Here is a 21139-nt window from a genome sequence, read left to right on the forward strand (position 1 = left end):
ATTGATATATCATTTCAGGTTTATCAAACATATATTTTTCCAGTAAATAATTTTTAAGTGTTATATTTTTCAAAATATGGCAAGTAAGTTTAACTTAACTAAATGTGTACCCGCATCACACATTTAGTAAGCATTATATTTTCCATAAAATATGGCAAGCCATTTTTACATAATGTCCAAGTTCATTTTTTGACTGTCCTAGGGACATCAAGTTGATTTATATCACTCATATTGGCAAGAAGCTTTGATGTATCATCACTAAGCTGTCAATTTTTCCCATACCAACAAAACAGGCAAACCTACCAACTTTTCAAAAACAGCAATATCTCTACATCAGAACATCATAGGGACCTGGGTATTGGCTCATTTGACTCATGCTAGCAAATGGGATTTCCTGTGCACTATCCATGGTAACAATGAATAGCCAAATGCTAACAATGATTAGCTACATGCTATTAATGATTATCTAAGTGCAATAACATATGCTAGAAATTATTACTAAGTATTAAGATTTGATCAAACATGTACATGAGGGTTGCCATTTAATAACCTAGTTTACATTAGCAACTAGATTAGCCATAAACATTTTAGCCATTGCCTAGTGCCATTCCCAGTCCTAGCACGTTCACGTTGTCTTTCTCTAACCAACATCAAAGTTTGTCAACAAACTTTAGGTTCTAGTTATTATTATTATTATTATTATTATTATTATTATTATTATTATTATTATACCGGTTAAGTTCAAAAGCCTCCCAGCTCTGCAATCACAACAAATAAAAAAAAAAATTCACAAAACTTTAATTTACAGGGGAAAAAAATTACATGGCAGTTTTGATTTAAAATTAGGGAGAAGCATTATCAGAATTGTTATCAAATATTATAACTCAGATATTATTAAAGCTGTCTAAATTTAAACCAATTTTTCATCCACATTGTTGCAGTGTTAGTGGACAAAGCTGTCATGTCCACTTGCATTAAGTGAAAAAAATCTTGGTTTGTTTCTCTCTAAAAGTTTTCTTTTTGCATGGCTAAAGAAAGAAAGTCATGTGCATCCTGAAAAAGTAAGTAATCAGGGAATATTCATTTATGAGCAAACAAATCCTTTTTACCGGAAAGTTGTACAAGATTTGTTCACATTAAGTTAGAGTAGCAGGCTTTCAGAATGTTCGAATCTGTTTGACTGTAGCACATGGCCAGAGCTGAGCACAGAGCAGTTCCTCTGAGGCCTCGACACAGCCTCCAGACCTCCAAAACAAGAGCCACATTCAGGCCTACTGAGTTCCTAGCGGGCAGACCTATGGGCCCTGGCGACTTTTGAAAATTGAAGACTTCTGTCTTCAGACCACAATACTGTTTCCTCTAACCATTATACATCATGTGTCCCTAAAAATAAGCCAAGGTTCTGGATAACTTTTTAAACCGGCCTTTGTTTTTGGACAAAATATGAACAGGATGTGACATTATTGTCTTATTTTGGTATTTGTATTACTTGTATGACTTTTTTTTCCTGTGGGACATAAAGAAGGATGTCTAATCTACTCATTTCTATACAGTAAAGGTTAATAGTGACAACAGGGTTATTTTTAGAATATAGCTACTTCTCACAAAAATCAATTCAACTTTAGAATACAATTTGCAGCACAAAATATATTCTCATATGATTCTTTAATGATGCTTTTTGTCATTTTTTAAGCTAAGCACTATGAAAGAGAGCTTCTTGAACATTTTGCTAAACCTCTTATTTTTCAAAAATGAAAATTAATCATAGTTTCAAAAAACATGGTAAATAAAAAGTTTTTATAAAGCTATGCAACTGGTATATGTTGCATTAAATACCTAAATTGACTATGTCTATCATTACCAGTGTTCTCATTCTAAAAGTATTTGTTTGAAGGGGACAGTTGTGTGTGTTTAGTCAGAGAAAGAAAGTGAAAAAAGGATCTGTCTTCTGTTTTCATTCAGGTCATCAATAATATAAAATTAAATATGTTAAAAACTGAGACAAAGTCTACATAATTAATATTTGTTTAAAATTGGTTTAAAATAGCATAATTTTAAAAGAAAAACATCATAGAATTTATTAAAATTTATTTATTTAGCAAGATCACATGGAATATTTCAAAAGGTAAAGACAATTGATTATAATGATAATAATAAAAAATTATATTAATAGTAAAAGCACCAATAATGTTACAGAACATTTCTATTTCAAATAAATACTGTTACAAACCTTCTTTTCATGAAAGAATTGAGAATGTCGTCGTTTAAACAAAAATAGTAAGCAGCAAAACCTTTTTGGTATTGATAAAAATAAGAAATGTTTCTTGAGAACAAAATCAACATATTAGAATGATTGTGTATGTCATGGAAGAGTGTGGTAATACTAATAATTAATCACAGGAATAAATTACAGGTTAAAATATATTTCAATAAATAAATGAATACTATTTCATAATAGTACAGCTTATACCTTTACTGTCACACATAAGGGATATTTTACCAATCCACAACTTTTGAATGCTAGTGTCATTTTTTCACTTTTAAAATGTTTTAAACATTAAAACTTTGAATATACTGTATATAACAGATTTGCTGGCAGTGAACTTTGTCTCAAAATGCATCACCTTCATGCTGAAATCCACAGCTAGAACTGTAGCTTGTTCTACAGATCTCAAAAGCAAACATACATTCACACAAACTGCTCAGCAAGACCGCTTTTCCAACCCACATGTAACCTCCTCCATCTGGAAAGATCCCAATGCAGCCACAAAGTTACTTCTTGTCAAAAAAGGAACACTTTTGATTACTATATTGGACACCATTTGACCCCCTTTGCTCTCTGATTAGTGGACTTTTCTATACAGTAACATGGATAATGTACAATTCTGATCAAATTCTACACTATAAAAAAAATATTGTAAAGTTTAAAGTGTTACTAGCAATTTTGGTTGCCAGTAATACAGTAAAATTTACAAGTGCACTGTACATTAACAATTGCAACTGTGTTGTAGTTTTAAAGCACAATTGTAATTATTTACAGTGCAGTTTTACAGTTTAAAGTTGTAAATTCTACAGTATTAGTGGCAATTTTTATAGCATTGCTGGCAAAAATTTACAAGCACATTGTAAATTAAAAATTACCACTTGCCAGTAATACTGTAAACTTTATGGCAATTACAGTGTACTATTAAATATTATTAGATTAATCATTCATTTAGTTTAACATTGAACAACATCTGAGCTAAATTTGATTTTAAAAAGTCAGTTTTTATTTCCAGAACATGACTGATGTGAAATCCAGCAAAGCAAACAACGGCTGTATAGTGGAGCTGGCGTACTCCAATTTTAAAGAAAACCACTGAATTTACAAAAAATTAATAAATTTATATATTTTTGTTCGGGTGCCAGGTAGATCCAAATCTACCAAATGCAGCATAGAATTTAAAAAAATTATTTATCTGAGGGTATGCCTGCATTCAATCAATACAATCCTGATGGGAAAAAATCAAGTCACACCTGCATTTCTTTACGTTCAGTAAGCCGTTTCACTCATCATAATTATGTTTAAGCCTACAAAAACACTGTCAAAACCTTTTTTTCGGTGTAGTAACACACAACCACATTCTCAAATGTTGACAATAGCAAACAGTGGAAGTATATAGGATAGGTTTACCATGTGCGGGTCATAAAAGGAAATGAGTCTGAGAGCAGACTCGATGTTGGAGTAATCGTAGTGAATCATATGACTCATTTCTGTAACGCAGCAGGAGGGCTGGTGTGATGGGGGTGGCCTGGACCCGCTGTCTGAAACTTGAACTTCAGCAGGCTCTCTGATTGTTTGAATGCCAGCTGTGGGCAGCTGTTTGCTGGGACCGCTAACAGAACAGGGAACGCATTATGGGAACATGTCCAGAGATCTGCAGTCAGTTTTGGTAACATTAAACAGCTTTTGGCTACACTGCAAACACATCTCTTAATCAGTATTTAAGAAACGACATCCTTTAAACAAGATAATATTTGAAAGAGAAGACTGCATATGTGGCTTGTTTTTGAGACTTTATCTTGAATTAAGTTTATCTCAGAAAATTGTTGTCTTAAGTTTTTAAGGTGCTCTAGTAAACATCAAAATTATTGTAATTACATTTTTGTTAAGTAAAACAGTATCTTTAAAACAGTGTAATTACACAAGTATATGAAAAATATTCACAACATTGAGTTTGGGTTAGGGTTATGGGTTGATTTAGGGTGTATGTTGCAACCCAGGATAATTATTGATATGTACCCCTATCTACATTTCTGGAGATCGCGAAATGCATCCTAGTAGATTTTTCAGTTTTTGTTTTTCAAGAATCCACCGAGGCCACCGTGTACACTTTTCCTGATCTCAAATATGTCTCGTGAGTGCCATTCGCACTTGCTGTTCTCACGTAAATCCACCAGAGGCTGCTATCGACTGACTGACTAACCGACCGATCCCGCCATCCTTCCCCTTGCCTAAACTCAACCAATAGTTTTTTTTAAAAGCACTGATTGACCTGCCACCTTCCCTAAACCCAGCTAACAGTGCTTTTAAGTAATCCAGAAAAAGAAAAGCCCACGTGGCCACCTAATTTCAATCACAATTTTAGATCTCACCATGTTCTCACCCTGTTATTTACTTATCTATTTTATTTTGGACTTTTGTTTAACCTGCTTTCTGGAACCGTTCATTGCCGGACTTGAACCCCATCAGCATGGTTAACTCCTCTTTGCATCTCTAGTCTGGTAATAGTGGAAAAGCCATCCACATGAAGGTAAGCAGTTAGCAGGGAGACCGAAAAGAAACAGAAGCCGTTGGTGGTGTCATACCTCTTCATAGCATTTATTTTAAAAATGAAATGCAGCCATACGTAGCTCTGGATACATAATTCGCGCTCTCCAGAAATGTATGTGGAGGTTCGTTTTCACAATGACCCTGTGTTGGTATTTTGGATTCATTATCCAAAGATTTTTGTAATTTTTTAAGGAATTTCCTAACTATTTAACCTTTGACAAAAACACTGTTAAATAAAGCTATCAAAATACCCTTATACACTATTTAAAAGTATCTTGCTGCCTTATTGTTTTAGGTAATCAAATTAACTTTTCTAGTCAGCTCAACTCTCATTCAAATGACTCAACTAAAAATGAACGTTGCATATCTTAAAAAGCATAGTTGAAACCTGATTAACTTATTAAAATACCAAACATTTGTAGTCGTGACTTTTTGTCATCAATCTTACAGTGTACACAGAACCCTACACAGTAAAATATAATCTGACAGCCGACAATTCTTTTCATCTGCTTCCAATGCAGACTTTTATTTCACATCCTTTATAGCTGCTAATAACATTAAAAGGCTAAGCGCTTGATAAAAATGAATGTAAGCAGTTAGCAGGGAGACCGAAAAGAAACAGAAGCCGTTGGTGGTGTCATACCTCTTCATAGCATTTATTTTAAAAATGAAATGCAGCCATACGTAGCTCTGGATACATAATTCGCGCTCTCCAGAAATGTATGTGGGGGTTCGTTTTCACAATGACCCTGTGTTGGTATTTTGGATTCATTTTTCAAAGATTTTTGTAATTTTTTTAAGGAATTTCCTAACTATTTAACCTTTGACAAAAACACTGTTAAATAAAGCTATCAAAATACCCTTATACACTATTTAAAAGTATTTTGCTGCCTTATTGTTTTAGGTAATCAAATTAACTTTTCTAGTCAGCTCAACTCTCATTCAAATGACTCAACTAAAAATGAACGTTGCATATCTTAAAAAGCATAGTTGAAACCTGATTAACTTATTAAAATACCAAACATTTGTAGTCATGACTTTTTGTCATCAATCTTACAGTGTACACAGAACCCTACACAGTAAAATAAAATCTGACAGCCGACAATTCTTTTCAACTGCTTCCAATGCAGACTTTTATTTCACATCCCTTATAGCTGCAAATAACATTAAAAGGCTAAGCGCTTGATAAAACTGCTTTAAAAGTGATGCAACATGCACAGATCTGAAAGTGATTTCTCCGAATGTACATTTATAATTCATTTTTACATTATACTTTAATCATGTCAGAGGGCTTTCTCTTTTTTAATTCCAATTTATTCATTCATTTTTATTACTGGATGATATCCATATACAATAGTATTTAATTGCACTGACCACCATGTCATTAACATTTGCTTAAAAACTTTAAAGTGCACATGAACTTTTGCAGCTCCTGAAATGCTATCATTTGTGCCATATCTAATGGAGGCATAGAGTAATTACATATATTTAACTGAAAATGCCTAAGCTGCATCGAATCATGCATTAATCAATCCAGACACAAAAGAACTGCGGAGCCTCATATATCGCTGCTCACTTAAAGTTCAGAAGCTTCCAATATCATTAGGAAAGAGTTTAAAGTCACAATTATCTAAATCTTTTTTCTCTTACACTTACTAACACACACTAAGCCCCTTATGAGGCTTTTTATGCTCTTTCTGGGAAGTGAAAGTATTATATTAATGGTCATGACCTGATAAGCAGCATGCTTTCGTAAAAAAAACTTTTGAGTGAAAAGTTATGGCAGAGTAACTTACTGCATTCCAATAAACTGCGCTCTAGACATAAGTATAGCAAGTGATCATTGAGAATTGTATGTATTAGCATACTTGAGAACATTACAGTGTTATCTTAACATGTTTTTAAATGGGAGCTGATTTAATACCCCCAAAAATAAACAATATACAAATTAGAGGATGAAATAGAATTGACCCAAACTTACACTATTAGTTCAACTTAAAAATATCTTTCAGGAAATTCAAGTAATGACTTTGTAACAGTGATATTCAACTCTAAAGAGGGTCGCACAGCTGATGCGCCACTCGACAACACGCAGCACCATGCATTTTGAATTTTAAACATTGATTTCTAACAGTGTATGCACACTGGCACCCCAAGTCAGTGGCTCTCTACGACACCCAGCTATGATACTGTTCATATTTCTGCCGAGCCACAGAGCGCCATCTGAATAGTTTCATATTAATTAACATTCAAATGTGCACATCTGGTGTGCAATATTTCCAACTGTCATGGGTGGCGCATCTGGTGTGCAACCCCTTTAATTCTGATGGACAAAAAAAACTTATGTTTCTTCTAGTTTTACACAATGTAAGGATTAAGACTTACGTTTTTTTTTTTTTTTTTTGTCTTTCTTTTTTAAATGTATTGTTTAATATAAAAAATATTTAACAGCTTGGCATAAAAAATTGGAAAAAATCCAATTCCATAAAAAATGCTCATGTAAAATTTATATTAATTCACATTTACCAAGTCTATAAAAACTTCTGAAATGAGACTTATAAAATGAGGCTCAGATTTTGATTGATATATTCCGATTATGCCAACTTTTTCCTATTAAGAATTCCTATTTCAAATTTTTGAGTAAGATTTATAGTCTAATTACATTTTTTATGCAGTTTTCAAAAAGTCATGATAACTTATTTTATTCTAAAAAATGTGTTTAAAAGGAATTAAAATAACATCAATTTGTTTAGTTTTGGCTAAAATTAATACTTGTTTTGTCTCATTTTAATCTTGAGGTCATCTCATCTTAAGGTCCGATAAGAACACTCAAAAAATTAAGTTTGTTGTTTGTTCAAAAGACGTCACGGTGGCACAATTTCCTCACAGCAAGAAGGTCACTGGATCGAGCCCTGACTGGGTCAGTTGGCATTTCTGAGTAGAAGTTTCATATTTTTTCACAGTTCCAGAGCTCGCAGTTCATTTTGCTGTGACGACCCCAGATTAATAAAGGGACTAAGACAAAAAAAATGAATAAAGCAATGCATGTTTGTCAAACTACTTATTTCAATTGAGCTGAAACATAACTCTTGAGTTTTTTGGGGGGACAACTTAATTGTTTTATGTTAAATCCACTTACATTTGTAAAAATTTATTAGTTAACTTAATTCCTTCATGTTGTCCCAACACAAATCGATTGAGTTGAAAAAAATGTTATAGTGAAGTTTGCTGTACTATTATGCACTGTAAAAAAAAAAGTGTTGATTCAGCTAAATTTAAATGAGTAGTTCAAACAAGCACCAAAAATATTTCTGAATGTAATACATATAAAATTCATATATTTAATTAATTATAAATGTATGTATGTATGTATACATATTTTAAAATATATCGTAATTATTATAAAATCCCACCAAAAACAGGACATTTGAATAAACAAATCTCCTTAAAACAAAAGGAAACCAACTTATCAATGCAATTATGACTTTTCTCCAAAGCCCACTAAAACACAAGTTTATAATGCAATAGTTTAACAAGAGTGCTGGGCTTTTTCTGCCGGCAGAGATCTGGATTCTGTCAGCCTATAATCTCAACAATACTGCATTACCCAGACAGATATTTATACAACACTGATAGAAACAGAATATCATAGCCAGGAGCACGTTTCTTCTTCTGTTATAAGAACGAATTGATAAAGACTGAACAAAAAAGAAATGCACATCCAGGCATCATAAGCCTGCTGATTATTCCTGGAAACCGCATGGCAGGAGGCCACACTGGAGAAGCTGTAGATCTGAGCAGAGACACAGAGCAGCATAAAGGGGAAATGATTGAACACTAATGGATGGTCAGCTGCTATCCATCACTCAAATAAAGCAACAACAAACACTGCAGACCCACTGGACTGAAGCACACAGTGAACACAAGGCATGCAGCAATTATCACTCATGACATGTGCTTCTGCCACTTAGAGGACTCTTTCTCTTTGGCTCCTGCATAAGGATTGACTGTATGCTTATTCTGAAAAAAACTCAAGCAAAGAAGAAGTCTAATCTCAAGTTAATGACATTCATCCAATTATTTTTTAGGCTTAGTTCCTTTATTAATCAGGGGTCACCACAGTGGAATGGACCGCCAACTTATCTAGCTCATTCGCACACATACACTCCAAACAATTTAGCTTACCCAATACACTTACACCGCATGTCTTTGGACTTGTGGGGAAAACCGGAGCACCTAGAGGAAACCCACACGAACACGGGGAGAACAGGCAAACTCCACACAGGTATGCCAATTGACTCAGTCGAGGCTCGAACCAGCAACCTTCTTATTGCAATATACGTATTGTAATAAGCTGTTGTTTTTGGACCTATTTCTTTTCTTAGAAAAGAAATAATGGATTTATAGGTGCGCACTTTAACTCCTTATGTGCTCCAAACTTTATTGAGACATGTTGAATTCTTCTTCAATGATTTACAATGTTTCCAAACTGCTTTATTAGTCAATTTTTTATGTTTTATCTATTTTATTCTGTAAATTTGCTTCTGACCATGACATGATCACGCTAAATGGTTCAAAGTGACATGTTTAAGGAATTTTATGCAACATCTTTCATTTATTCTCTGAGGTAAGGCAAGATCTCCACTTCAGTATCATACTTGGACTAAAAATGTGCTTAATGCATCAGTAATCTATTTAAATAAACCAGAAGAATTTCACTTGAATGAGCAACTTTACAATTTAAAAACTGTAGCACTAGCATGTTTTCAAAAAACACTATTTCCTCATATTAAACTTGAACAATATACAAAGACCTTTTCTCTTTTACTACATGCCTTTGTAAGAATAAAAGCTCATCATTTTTGGCATAGTCCTGAGATGGAGAATGGCCTTTAACCCTTAATTAGCTGCTGACCAGAAAGGCACTTTGTTTCTTTATCAGCTTAAATGTTGAGACGATGAAACTGAAATGTTGTAAGTCATTCAGTCAGTGACTCAGAGAGGAAGGCATCTCTTCGTACCAAGCACATAAAAGCGGCTGTAGTCACAGAAGCTTTGTTCACTTTATGCTCAAACACACAGTCAAACCAGACAGCAAACACAACACCATATATGAGTAGAGAACATGTTCACACTGTTTTATGTTCATCTCTAATCTCTAGGAAAATATGACTGTGTGGAAGAACAACTATTTGTCTATATAAAATACTCACAAACTAATGGCATGGTTGACCCAAATTTAAATGCCATAAAAAATTGTCTGGTGGTTTACAACCTTTATGAGTTTATTTTATGTGTTGAACACAAAAGAAGATATATTTGAAGAACGCTGGATCCTGGCACTCATTGACTTCTATAGTAGGTAAACAATTACTATGGAAGTCAATGGGTGGCACAATATTTTCTATTTTGTGTTGAACAGAAGAAAGACATTTGAACAGGGTGAAGGGTATGGAACGATAGCAGACATTTCATTTCTGGGTGAACAGTCCCTTTAATAAACAACTCTGAAATGTGGACTGTTTTATCGCATAAATTGTATTTGCTTAATAATAAATAAAGCTTTGAATAAAGCTTTGAAGGTTTGACTCTAAAAATAATACATACATTTGCTGAATCCATAGCAGGCTTTGATTACCTAATTACTTAAACAGATCAAATGCAGTAAATGCAATAAGTGCTGGGCATTTAGAATTACTGGGGGGACATTTCTGGATGATATTACACAGATAAAAATCTAATTTTCCTAACCAGATCCATTTATATCAGAGTACTGAGCTATATTGGCTCTTTTATCTTTTGGAAAAGAAGTCCTTAATCAAAAAGTGAAAAAGTAAAAAAAAAAAAAAAACGAAACAATAATAATAATAAATAATACAAATATTAAATAAACACTAATTTATTATTAATATTATAATTAGTAGTAGTAGTAGTAGTATTCATTCATTCATTTTCTTTTCTGCTTTTTCCCTTTATTAATTAGGGGTTGCCACAGCGAAATGAACCACTAACTTATCCAGCACATATTCAACGCAGAGGATGCCCTTCCAGCTGCAACCCATCACTGGGAAACATCCATACACACTCATTTACGCACATACACTATGGCCAATTTAGCTTACCCAATTCACCTACAGCTAGGCATGGGACAATAATCATTTTCAAAGTCAGTTTGGAACAGTCAAGGTTTTAAAATCGCCAACATTTTCTGTAATACCATTCCTAAGGTATGTGTAAGATTTTTAATTTACGTTTTTAGGACAACAGTATCTCCACCAAAAAAGATGCTGTTTAAGTTGTAAAGGAATCTGTGTTTTTGAAGCAGAAGTCAATAATTCATTTTAATTATTCAGCCTGACATGTTTACTGCTCTAAAATATTTGAAATGTTTCTCAAAATCAAATATATTGAGGCAATGGTAAAATAAGAAAAAGTAAAGGTAAAAGGGTGGATTAGTGCATTTCAGGTTGGAGAACACAAACAATGGAAAAAATATTTTGGGGGGAAATAGCAAAACTAGAAAAGGTAGGCATGGGAAGATAACCGGTTTTAAGTTTTACTGTGGTTTGGAAAAGGCAAGGTATTAAAACGGTTGCATTTTTTTGTTATACCGTTCCTAATGTTTATAAAGTTTTTAATTTTTTTTAAACTATTTATTTAGTTGTTATGGACCTGAACATTGCAGTGGCTTACTTTATATTCAAAGAAAAGAAAGATATCAAAAAATCCCTTTTCAAGTAGTTTTTTTAACTATTGAAGATGGCAGAAGTCAATGGTTTATTTTAATGACTTAGACTGACATGTTTACTGTTCAAAATATTCTAAATGTGTTTTCAAATAAAATATTTTGTGTTCAATGAGAAAAAAAAACACATTTAAAGAGAACATTTTAGAGCAGTAATCACAATATCGTCATACTGTAAAAAACAGTGATTTTTTTTCAAGGTTTTCATACCATCAGAATCATATACCGGATAATTATAAGTTTAGAAAAAAAGAATGAACAAAGTAAAAGGTAGAAAAACTTTTTTTCTTTTTGAATAAACAGCAAAATTGTTATACTAATGTAAAAGTAAAAACTGCAAAAATCATTTCAGCACATTACAGAGACCCTTTTATCCTTGTCAGAAATATGGATTTTATTTTTATTTTTATTCTTATTTTCACCCAATAGAAATCACCTAGTTGATTTTGATGATCACAGCAGTTTAAAACTTTTCTACTTGTATGTGTATAAATCATCAACAGCAACAGGATGTGATGTGCCACACAGATTACGTCAGAGATCCACCAGAGGTGTGCAGGAAAGGAAGTTTGCTTATCTGAAGGAGGAGGAAAGAAGGAGCTCAAACAGGAGGTCAGTACAATAAGGAAAAGTATGAATGGAAAAGCGGAAGAGGGGATAATTACGCCAAGGTGTAAGGAAAAATGAAGAAATAGTGAGGAAGTTTAGCACAGATGTGGGGATAAAAGAGAAAATGGAAACAATGTCACACTATGAACTTAAACAGCAGTCAACAGATGCTTGTGAACAATGAAAATGCTGTTGGTGGAGACGCAGTTCCTTCCTTCTCAGTCCTCACAACTAATTACACAGAAACGTATAGGCTGCTCCATCATTTAACACATTCACAAAACACATCAGCAGCGAATCCAGTGATTCAAGAAAAATTAGATCAGCTCGTGGTAAGCTGTCTTAAAAACACAGGCATTATCTAACCACAGTCCCGTGGTCTGAAAAGAGAACCACATAAACCTGCTACTGTGTGTCTGCCACAAAACTGCTTTCACTCCCCTCACTGAAGTGCAATCGCTAGTCCATAACAATCATGTTGTTTTACCAGTAAATTCCAGTGCTTTTTTGTGTTTGTCTGTTAAACTAAAATAGAATTATTGGCTCTCCTGAAATATTAGATTAGATTATTATATGTTTTGCCCAAATATTGTTTAACTGAAACAATATTTATTTTTAGACATTTTTTAATAACTAAATTACTAATAACTCATTTATTTTATCTTTGCCATGATGACAGCACATAATATTTAGATATATTTCAAGACACTTGTCTTCAGCTTAAAGTGCAATTGAAAGGTTTAACTATGTTAATTAGGCAAGTTAGGGTAATTAGGCAGGTCATTGTATAACAGTGCTTTGTTCTGTAGACAATCAAACAAACTAGGGCTGCACAATATATCCTTTCAGCATCAATATCACAATGTGCGACTCTGCAATAATCACATTGCAGGGATCTAGAATTATAGTTGACCAGACATTATAATTATCAACATACTAATTTCTTATTTTAACCTTTATTATTTGCATGTGTTTTTAAGACCTGACTGTATGGGTTGGAAGTTAAGCCATTTGGGCACATGAAATGAAATGTTTGTAGCTTAAAGATTAATTGTACATTATATAATTATTTACTCATTATTTTAAACGATACAGTGTTGTTGTTGTTGTTGGTAATGTTGGTAGTGATTATTTAATTTCTGCTTCTGAATACTGTTTGACTATAGCAAGAAAATCGTAAATCAATGTTTATTTGTATGTTTTCTCTGTTTTATTTAACTTTGCTTGTCATTTTTTAATATATTTTATTCAGATTTGCTTCCCTACACAATAATCTCAATCTTTACAAGCTATTCAAGTCATCTGCTGAAATTTGATTTATATCGCAATATATATCGTAGTGAATGAAAATATTCCATTGTCAGTTTTTTTCCAATATTGTGCAGCCCAAAAACAAATATATTGCATAAGGAGGCTAATAATATTTACCTTAAATGGTTTTAAAAATTCAAAACTCCTTTTTTTCTAGCCTAAATAAAACAGATAAGACACAAAGAAACAAAACCCTTGCTCTGTTAAACATCATTTGGGAAATAAAAAAAAAAAAAACTAATTCACTGGAGGGCTAATCGTTTTGACTTCAACTGTATATAGCAATAAAGCTAGCTAGGCATATTGATAATAATATACAATACAGAATAATATCATAATTATATAACAAATATATATAAATATGTACTTATAATATATTATTGCTAATAATACTAATAATATAAGGCTTTTATACTAAATATATTTTCACAATTTAAGGATATTAAAACCATACATATATATATATATATATATATATATATATATATAATGTACAAAATAAAGTTAGTGTATAATTTAAAAAGAAATCAAGTATAAATGTATTTTTTGACTAAAAAAGATAAAACATTGGATTAGCTTTGAATGCTGTATTTTAAATATGCATATTTATTTATTTATTTATTATTTTCGTTGTTTGTTTGTTTGTTTATTGCAACTTTTCATTCATATCAGGTATAACCAATATTCTATCATTACAATTTAAACCATGCGTCAATCACTCAAATACTTTACATTATTAAAAAAATTATTCGTGTTAAGCATTTGAATCACCCCGTTAATATTTCATAACCCAATATGCACCACGAATAGTGTTCAGTCTTAATGCCAATGCATTTCGTACAATATTTTCCTTATTTCTCATGAACTAGAAAAGCATCTTACTCTCTTGCACAGAAATCCTCAGCTCAGCCAACATTAGTCTATTTCAGGCACAAACTTTGCAGACGACTGTTTAACCAGATGCTGTCACGCTTATTTGAAAGTTTGCCTTACTTTTGCAGGTGAGAACGGCGAGTCCCGCGAGCAGCAGTGCGGTGTAGGTCATTTCTCCAGATTTTGGTTCTGCTGTTTGGAAAGAAACAATTACTGACTGACTGACTGACCGAGAGAGAGAGAGTGGAGAACCGCGCTGGACAGCACAGGTTTACAGTGAGCGCGCCTGGAGCCCAGAGAGAGCAGTGGGAGGAGCCTGAGTGCTGAGCTGCGCCCTTCACGCCTTCATACAGTAACACACATCAAACACGGACATCGGCGATAATAATTTCTCATCAGCTTAAAGGAATTTGACACATTCATCTTCAAATACGGCTTTAATTCAGGAATAGTGAGTAGCTTTCCTTTAAACCACTTAGTTAAAGGGATAGAATGTACCCATAAACAGAAAATTCTAGCATCATTTGATCCCTCCTTACATGTTTAAGACTGTTTCACATTCATTCTTCTGTTGAACACAAAAGAAGATATTTTGAAAAATGTTGGAAACCTGTAACCAGTTACATCCATAGTAGCCTATTTTTTTCCTACAAAAGTTAAGGGTTACAGATTTTCAACTTCCACCAAAATATCTGCTTTTTTCATCAACATAATAAAGAAACTAATAAAGGGTTCACTGAAAAAATGATGTCTGCAAAACTGTTGCTAATAATTTAGTTTGTATTGAATTTAAACAAATTAAATATAATAATTCATTCTTTTTTTTCAGCTTAGTCCCTTTATTTGTCCAGGGTCACCACAGCAGTATGAACCGACAACTTATCCAGCAAATTTTTACGCAGCGGATGCCCTTCCACCCACAACCCATCTCTGGGAAACATCTACACAGACTCATTCACACTCATACACTACGGACAATTTAGCCTACTAAATTCACCTGTACCACATGTCTTTGGAAACGAGAGCACCCAGAGGAAACCCACACAAACACAGGGAGACAGGACACAGAAACGCCAACTTACCCAGCCGAGGCTCAAACCAGCAACCTTCTTGCTGTGAGGCGTCAGCACTACCTTCTGCGCCACTGCGTCGCCCTAATAATAATCAACTTAATTTGCTTGTTTAAGTTTAGCCCAAATAAATTGCTTAATGTAAAAAAAAATAATCCAAGGAATCATTTTTAAATATATTTTTTTTAGTGTTGGAGCCACTTGAGTGTACATAAAGAATAGGTTAATTTGCGTTTTTTGTGAACTGTTCTTTTAAGGATTTTTTATTTCTCTTACGGGATAGTTCAACATCATTTGCATGCCCTATACTTGTTTCACACATTATGCATTTCTTCTGTTGAACAAAAAGGAAGTTATTTTGGAAAATGTTGGAAACTTTGAACCTTTGACCTCCATGTTTGTTTTTATATGGATGTTGTTGCAGGTTTTTAGATTTTTTCAAAATATCTTCTTTTGTGTTTTGAGTCACTTAATTGAAATGGAGAGTAAATAGTGAGTAATTATTTTTATTTTTGGGTGAACTATTGTGTACGGTAGATTTTGATTTTGGAATTTTAAAACTTTACATTATATTTTCTCTAAAGTCAACATGAAATTAAAATGGACAATTCATATTTCTAGAAAATATTGCTACATTTATTATAGGTTAAAAGGTTTATGTGTGCATATTATTATTATTTAAATTCTTGTGACCTCATAATTAAAAGAATAACTTACCTAGGGAAACAGGTCAATCACATGAGATTGACAAATAATCCATCCAGTCACTAATCCATGGGCAAAATCAGATCCAGCCCTGCATATAAAAACCAGAGTCAAGTGAATCAAAACATTTAGACTTTTTATAATAACTGATGTATAGTTGACCAGAACATGGGACAGACACCAAATGTATTTTTAATCACTGAAATTGCAAAAAAAAAAAGTACATTTTCACATGTTCTCTTAATTGTTTCCTTAAAGATGTATACACTGAAGACTTCATTTACACTGTTTCCTTATCATAATACATTTAGAAACTATGTTGAGAGATTTAGAGTTGTGTATGTCTCTTGCAGTATACCTAACATTTTCTGACGTGCGATTACAAGAGCTTGACCTGATATATTTAACTAACGGAGCCTAAAATCTTCTAATCAGAGCTTTCTATATTTATCAGCGGTCATTATAAATGCTATTGCTCTTGATAATGAGGCTTTTAGTTTTTAAATAGTTTCTAAATTGACTTTATTTGAGCTGTCTACCATTAGTGGATGAAAAACAGATTGGGAGCCTGTAATCTGATCAGCCATCCAATGCACAACTGCTGAGAACTAATTACAAGAAGGAATATGTATTTGAAAATAGCCTAAAGATTTCCAGTGGGACTATGGCTGAAAATCAATTTGACATGGTTTATCCCCTCACAGGACCGACTAAGTCCCCCTTTGAGAGCTGAGTATGAAAAACTCAAGTGAAGGCAGCATTTGCCGGGGTATTATGGGATGCTGGCTGCAGTTTGTGAGTGTGATGTTGACAGCTGTGCTCTGGAGACAGCTATAATGTTTGCACACCTGGAGGAAAATATGGCACTGCTTTGATGATTAAAACAAGAGATGCAAATTTGGTTGGTCAAGTTTTTAAATCACATATATCAATGTAAATATGTATGTGAGATCTATCGTGGGTTGCCAAAATTGACCAGTTATGTTCATCAAAAAAATTAAAATATTCTCATTATTTACTCACCCTTTAGGAGTTCTTTAGAAAGAAGATACTCTGAAACAAACTGGAAAACTGTAAACACTGACTTCCTTAGTACACTGTAAAAAAAAATCAGTTGTTTTATGTTTTTTTTTCGGCTGTTGGGGTGCTGGAAAAAAAAAAAGTAAAATAACAGCGGTATAATTACAGAAATTTACCATAAAATAACAGGCTTTAAATTACAGAAATTTACCGAAAAATTTTTTTTCTGTAATTTAACATCTGTTATTTTACGGTAAATTTCTATACTTTAACGTCTGTTATTTTAGGGTACATTTCTATAATTTAATGCTGTTATTTAAGGGTGAATTTCCGTAGTTTAATTGTCGTTATTTTAGGGTGAATTTCTGTAATTTACCCGCTGTTAATTTAGGGTGAACTTCTGTAATTTAATCTTCGTTATTTTAGGGTAGAATTCTGTAGTTTAACCACCGTTATTTTAGAGTAAATTTCTGCAATTTAACGTCTGTTATTTTAGGGTAAATTTCTGTGATTTAACGTCTGTTTTTTTAAAATAAATTTCTGTAATTTAACGTCCGTTATTTTACAGTTATTCTCTGCAATTTAAAGTCCATTATTTTACTGTGAATTTCTGTAATATAATGTCCATTTTTTGCAGTAAATGTTTGTAATTTAACACCCGTTATTTTAGAGTAAATTTCTGTAATTTAATGTCTGTTATTTTACAGTAAATTTCTGTAATTAAGCGGCTGATATTTTATAGTAAATTTCTGTAATTAACATCCGTTATTTTACGGTAAATTTCTGTAATATAATGCTGGTTAATTTAGGGTAAATTTCTGTAGTTTAACCGCCATTATTTTAGAGTGAATATCTATAATTTGATGTTCATTATTTTACAGTAAATTACTGTAAATTCACATCTATTCATTTATGGTAAATTTCTGTAATACTGCCGCCATATTTGTACTGTACTCCCAGCACAAATGCCATTGAACCGCACTAGTCAAGACCAAAGCCAATGGAAAGATGCTGGACATTAGCGCTGTGTATGTACAAGAATCAGAGCAGGCTTAAATTTGCTTGGGTTTTATGCAAGATTTATGCAGAGCTCTGCTAAGGAGCTTTGGAATAAATGTCTAGAAATACCTACTGACATGGAGAATATGGTAGTTTGGTATAAATAAAATTCCTGAAAGAAATTTTTTGTGCTTCTATTTATGTTAAGGCTGTTGAAAACAGCTTACTGCTTGATATTGAAGCCATTTCTTAATAATTAATGATTTGTCTTAAAAAATGAATTTTAAAAACACTGGTTTGTGGTACAAATATATTTGTATAGTTTTATTAAAAGTTTATCTATAGTTTTACAGTTTATTTGCACTTTATTTTCTCATCATGTCCAAACAGTGGCTAATGATTCAGAATTCTCACTCATTCAAATCAGCTTGAAAAATGGGTTGATTCCCACTTCGAAATACAGGTGAAGCTTCAACATCTATGACAGTTGAATTTTTGTGAATAAAAAAATACTGCTTGTTGTTTTATTAAAAGATGGATTTTTAAAAAGTATTTCCTATAGTGACTATTAAAGGGTTAAGAACTGTATATGTTTTCAACCACAGTATACGTAAAATACTGAAAGCATACAATACAATACAAAACATTGAAAAACAATAGAAAATGACATAATCTTTCTGCTGATAAGCCAGCAGATTGATTCATATCTGTAAAGTGCTCATATCATTGTCTTGCTTACTTGAAGTGGTGGAAAGACCCATGCCTTTCCTTCAAAGACAGGAAGGAAGAAGGAAAGAAGTCATTCTTTCCATTCTGAACCCTGGGGAATGTTTTTTGGAGTTGTCTGCTTGCATGAGAGGGGCTTATTGTCTTTTAAACACAAGGGTGGAGGCTGTGAACGTCCGAGGACTGAAGAGGCTCAAGGGCAGAGAGCAGAAGACATTTAGGGTCCATTCTGCGTAAAAGAGACTTCACAAAAACAGCGTTTGTCTCAAGGAGACACTGACATCAGTGGACTTCATCATGGCATAAAGCTGTTTCTGTGGTGATAAGAAGATCTAAATATGTTGCATGCAAAAATGTTAAAAATGCATGTACGTGTTTATTTGAATAAATGATCTCTTAATAACATCATTTAAAAATATTCTTCAAAATTATAAATTTTTGTTTTTACAAATATTTCCCATATTATGTTTAAGGAACTTTTCACAGTATTTCCAATAATATTTTTCAGCTTGAGTCTTAATAAGTCTTATTTGTTTAATTTGGCTAGAATGATGTTTATTAAAAAAAAAAAAAAAAAAAAAAAAAACATTTTAAGGTCGACATTATTAGCCCCCTTAAGCAAAATTTTTTTTGATCGTCTACAGAATAAATCATTGTTATGCAATGTGTCACAATCATCAGTGATCCAACCCTCATAGATTGCTGGAGAACACCCACTTTTACTTGGTCTACAATCCTGTTACCAGAAGAACTACAAATCCTGTCATGCACCACACACACACACACCTGTCCCATTTCTCATTTGATTACACACATACACAGCTGAGAGCTGCTCAAAAACTGATTACAGGGACTATATATACAGCACACAAACACAGACCTGTCTTGTCACGTTGTAATTATACAAAATGTCTTCTTGTCTTCTCTTGTTTAACCATGTTTTGACCCTTTGTCTAAGTTTATTGTTCCTGTTGTTTTTGCTAGTGGTGGGCAAAGCGAGGCTTCATGAAACACTGAAACATTCATTCATTCATTTTCTTTTCGGCTTAGTCCCTTTATTAATCAGGGGTTGGCCAACTGACCCAGCCGAGGCTCGAACCAGCGACCTTTTTGCTGTGAGGCGAAATCACTGAAACAGTTGAAGTAAATGAGTCAAAGCTTCAAAATGTTTTGAAATCCATCTCTACGGTGACACCTAGTGCTCATTTTATTATGCATCGCTCTGGAACAGCTTCAGAAAAGAAACAGTTAAGCAAATTGAGGTATTAAACCCCACGTTGTAAAGTTGAGGTTTCAAGTGATTCAGTGAAGCAGTGAGAGTTCCAGGCTAGCATGCCAAGATAATGCGTTTAAATCTAGGGTAATGCAGCTATGGATGATAGTTTTTAAATGCTCTGTTCTGGTAGCGTGTGTTGTTTTAATACTGGTCTGACATAGAAATGAACACTTTGTGAATAAATATCTTGTTTTGGTCATAAAAAGGTAACATTAATGAAATACATCAAGTCATAATTTCAGAGTATTTTTACAAATTGGAATTCAAACTCGGGCCATTTGCAGCACAGTAAATCTGTGCACACACAAAATCCACAAGGCTATTTAAGATTTTTTTCCGACCCTGTCAGTCAAACACAGATTTGCCAGGTCTCAAAACGCATTTGAAATGACCTATGCTTTGAATCGCTTTAGTCACATGACCTGGGTATTTCGGATCATGATTCGGTGGGGTGTTTCGAAACACTTGTTCTTCGAGATCTCAACGCTGAGTCAAAACATCAGTTTCAAGTCAGCTATCCCTAGTTTTCACTGCCTGCACTGTCCATTCACCTGTTTTTGACTGATTCTGGATTACTCTTATGCTACTGTTGACAATTGCCTGTCTGATAAAGCTTCTTAAATAAACTGCACGAGGATCCTCACTTCAGCATCACCCAACTCCTTTGTTACACAATGACTTGCCTAATTACACTAACCTGCCTAATTAACATAGTTAAGGCATTATATTGCACTTTAAGATAAATATCTCAAAAAACATTTAGTAAAATATGCACTGTCAACATGGCAAAAATTTTTAAAAATTAGTTGTTAAATTTATTACGTTTAGAAATATGTTGAACAAATCGTCTTTCTGTGAAACCGAAATTGGGCCAAACATATACAAGGGGGTTCATAATTGAGGAAGAGTAATAATTCTTATTTTAACTGTATTTGAACATTCAATATCTTTTGCGTGTCGATGATATTATTCTGAGTTTTTAAGTTTAGAGG

At 33.1% G+C, this 21139-nt stretch overlaps 1 protein-coding gene and 1 long non-coding RNA gene across 3 annotated transcripts in view; one reads left to right on the plus strand and one right to left on the minus strand.

The window, feature by feature from the left end:
* Window positions 1–14609, minus strand: part of mcamb (melanoma cell adhesion molecule b) — a 70997-nt gene extending 56388 nt beyond the window's left edge. The window contains exon 1 of one of the 2 annotated variants that reach the window (XM_087282509.1): window positions 14472–14596. In XM_087282509.1, coding sequence (XP_087138635.1) covers window positions 14472–14523 — 52 coding nt within the window. In that variant the 5' untranslated portion in view covers window positions 14524–14596. 2 annotated transcript variants of the gene reach the window in all.
* On the plus strand, window positions 14480–19269 carry LOC141377839 (uncharacterized). The gene is made up of 3 exons (XR_015509408.1): window positions 14480–14802; window positions 15181–15531; window positions 15611–19269. It is a non-coding gene; the product is annotated as an uncharacterized LOC141377839 (long non-coding RNA).
* Window positions 19270–21139: the final 1870 nt, after the last annotated feature.

The sequence above is a fragment of the Danio rerio genome, chromosome 15 (assembly GCF_052040795.2).
Source record: "Danio rerio strain M-AB ecotype USA chromosome 15, GRCz13ab, whole genome shotgun sequence".
NCBI classification, from domain to species: Eukaryota; Metazoa; Chordata; class Actinopteri; order Cypriniformes; family Danionidae; genus Danio; species Danio rerio.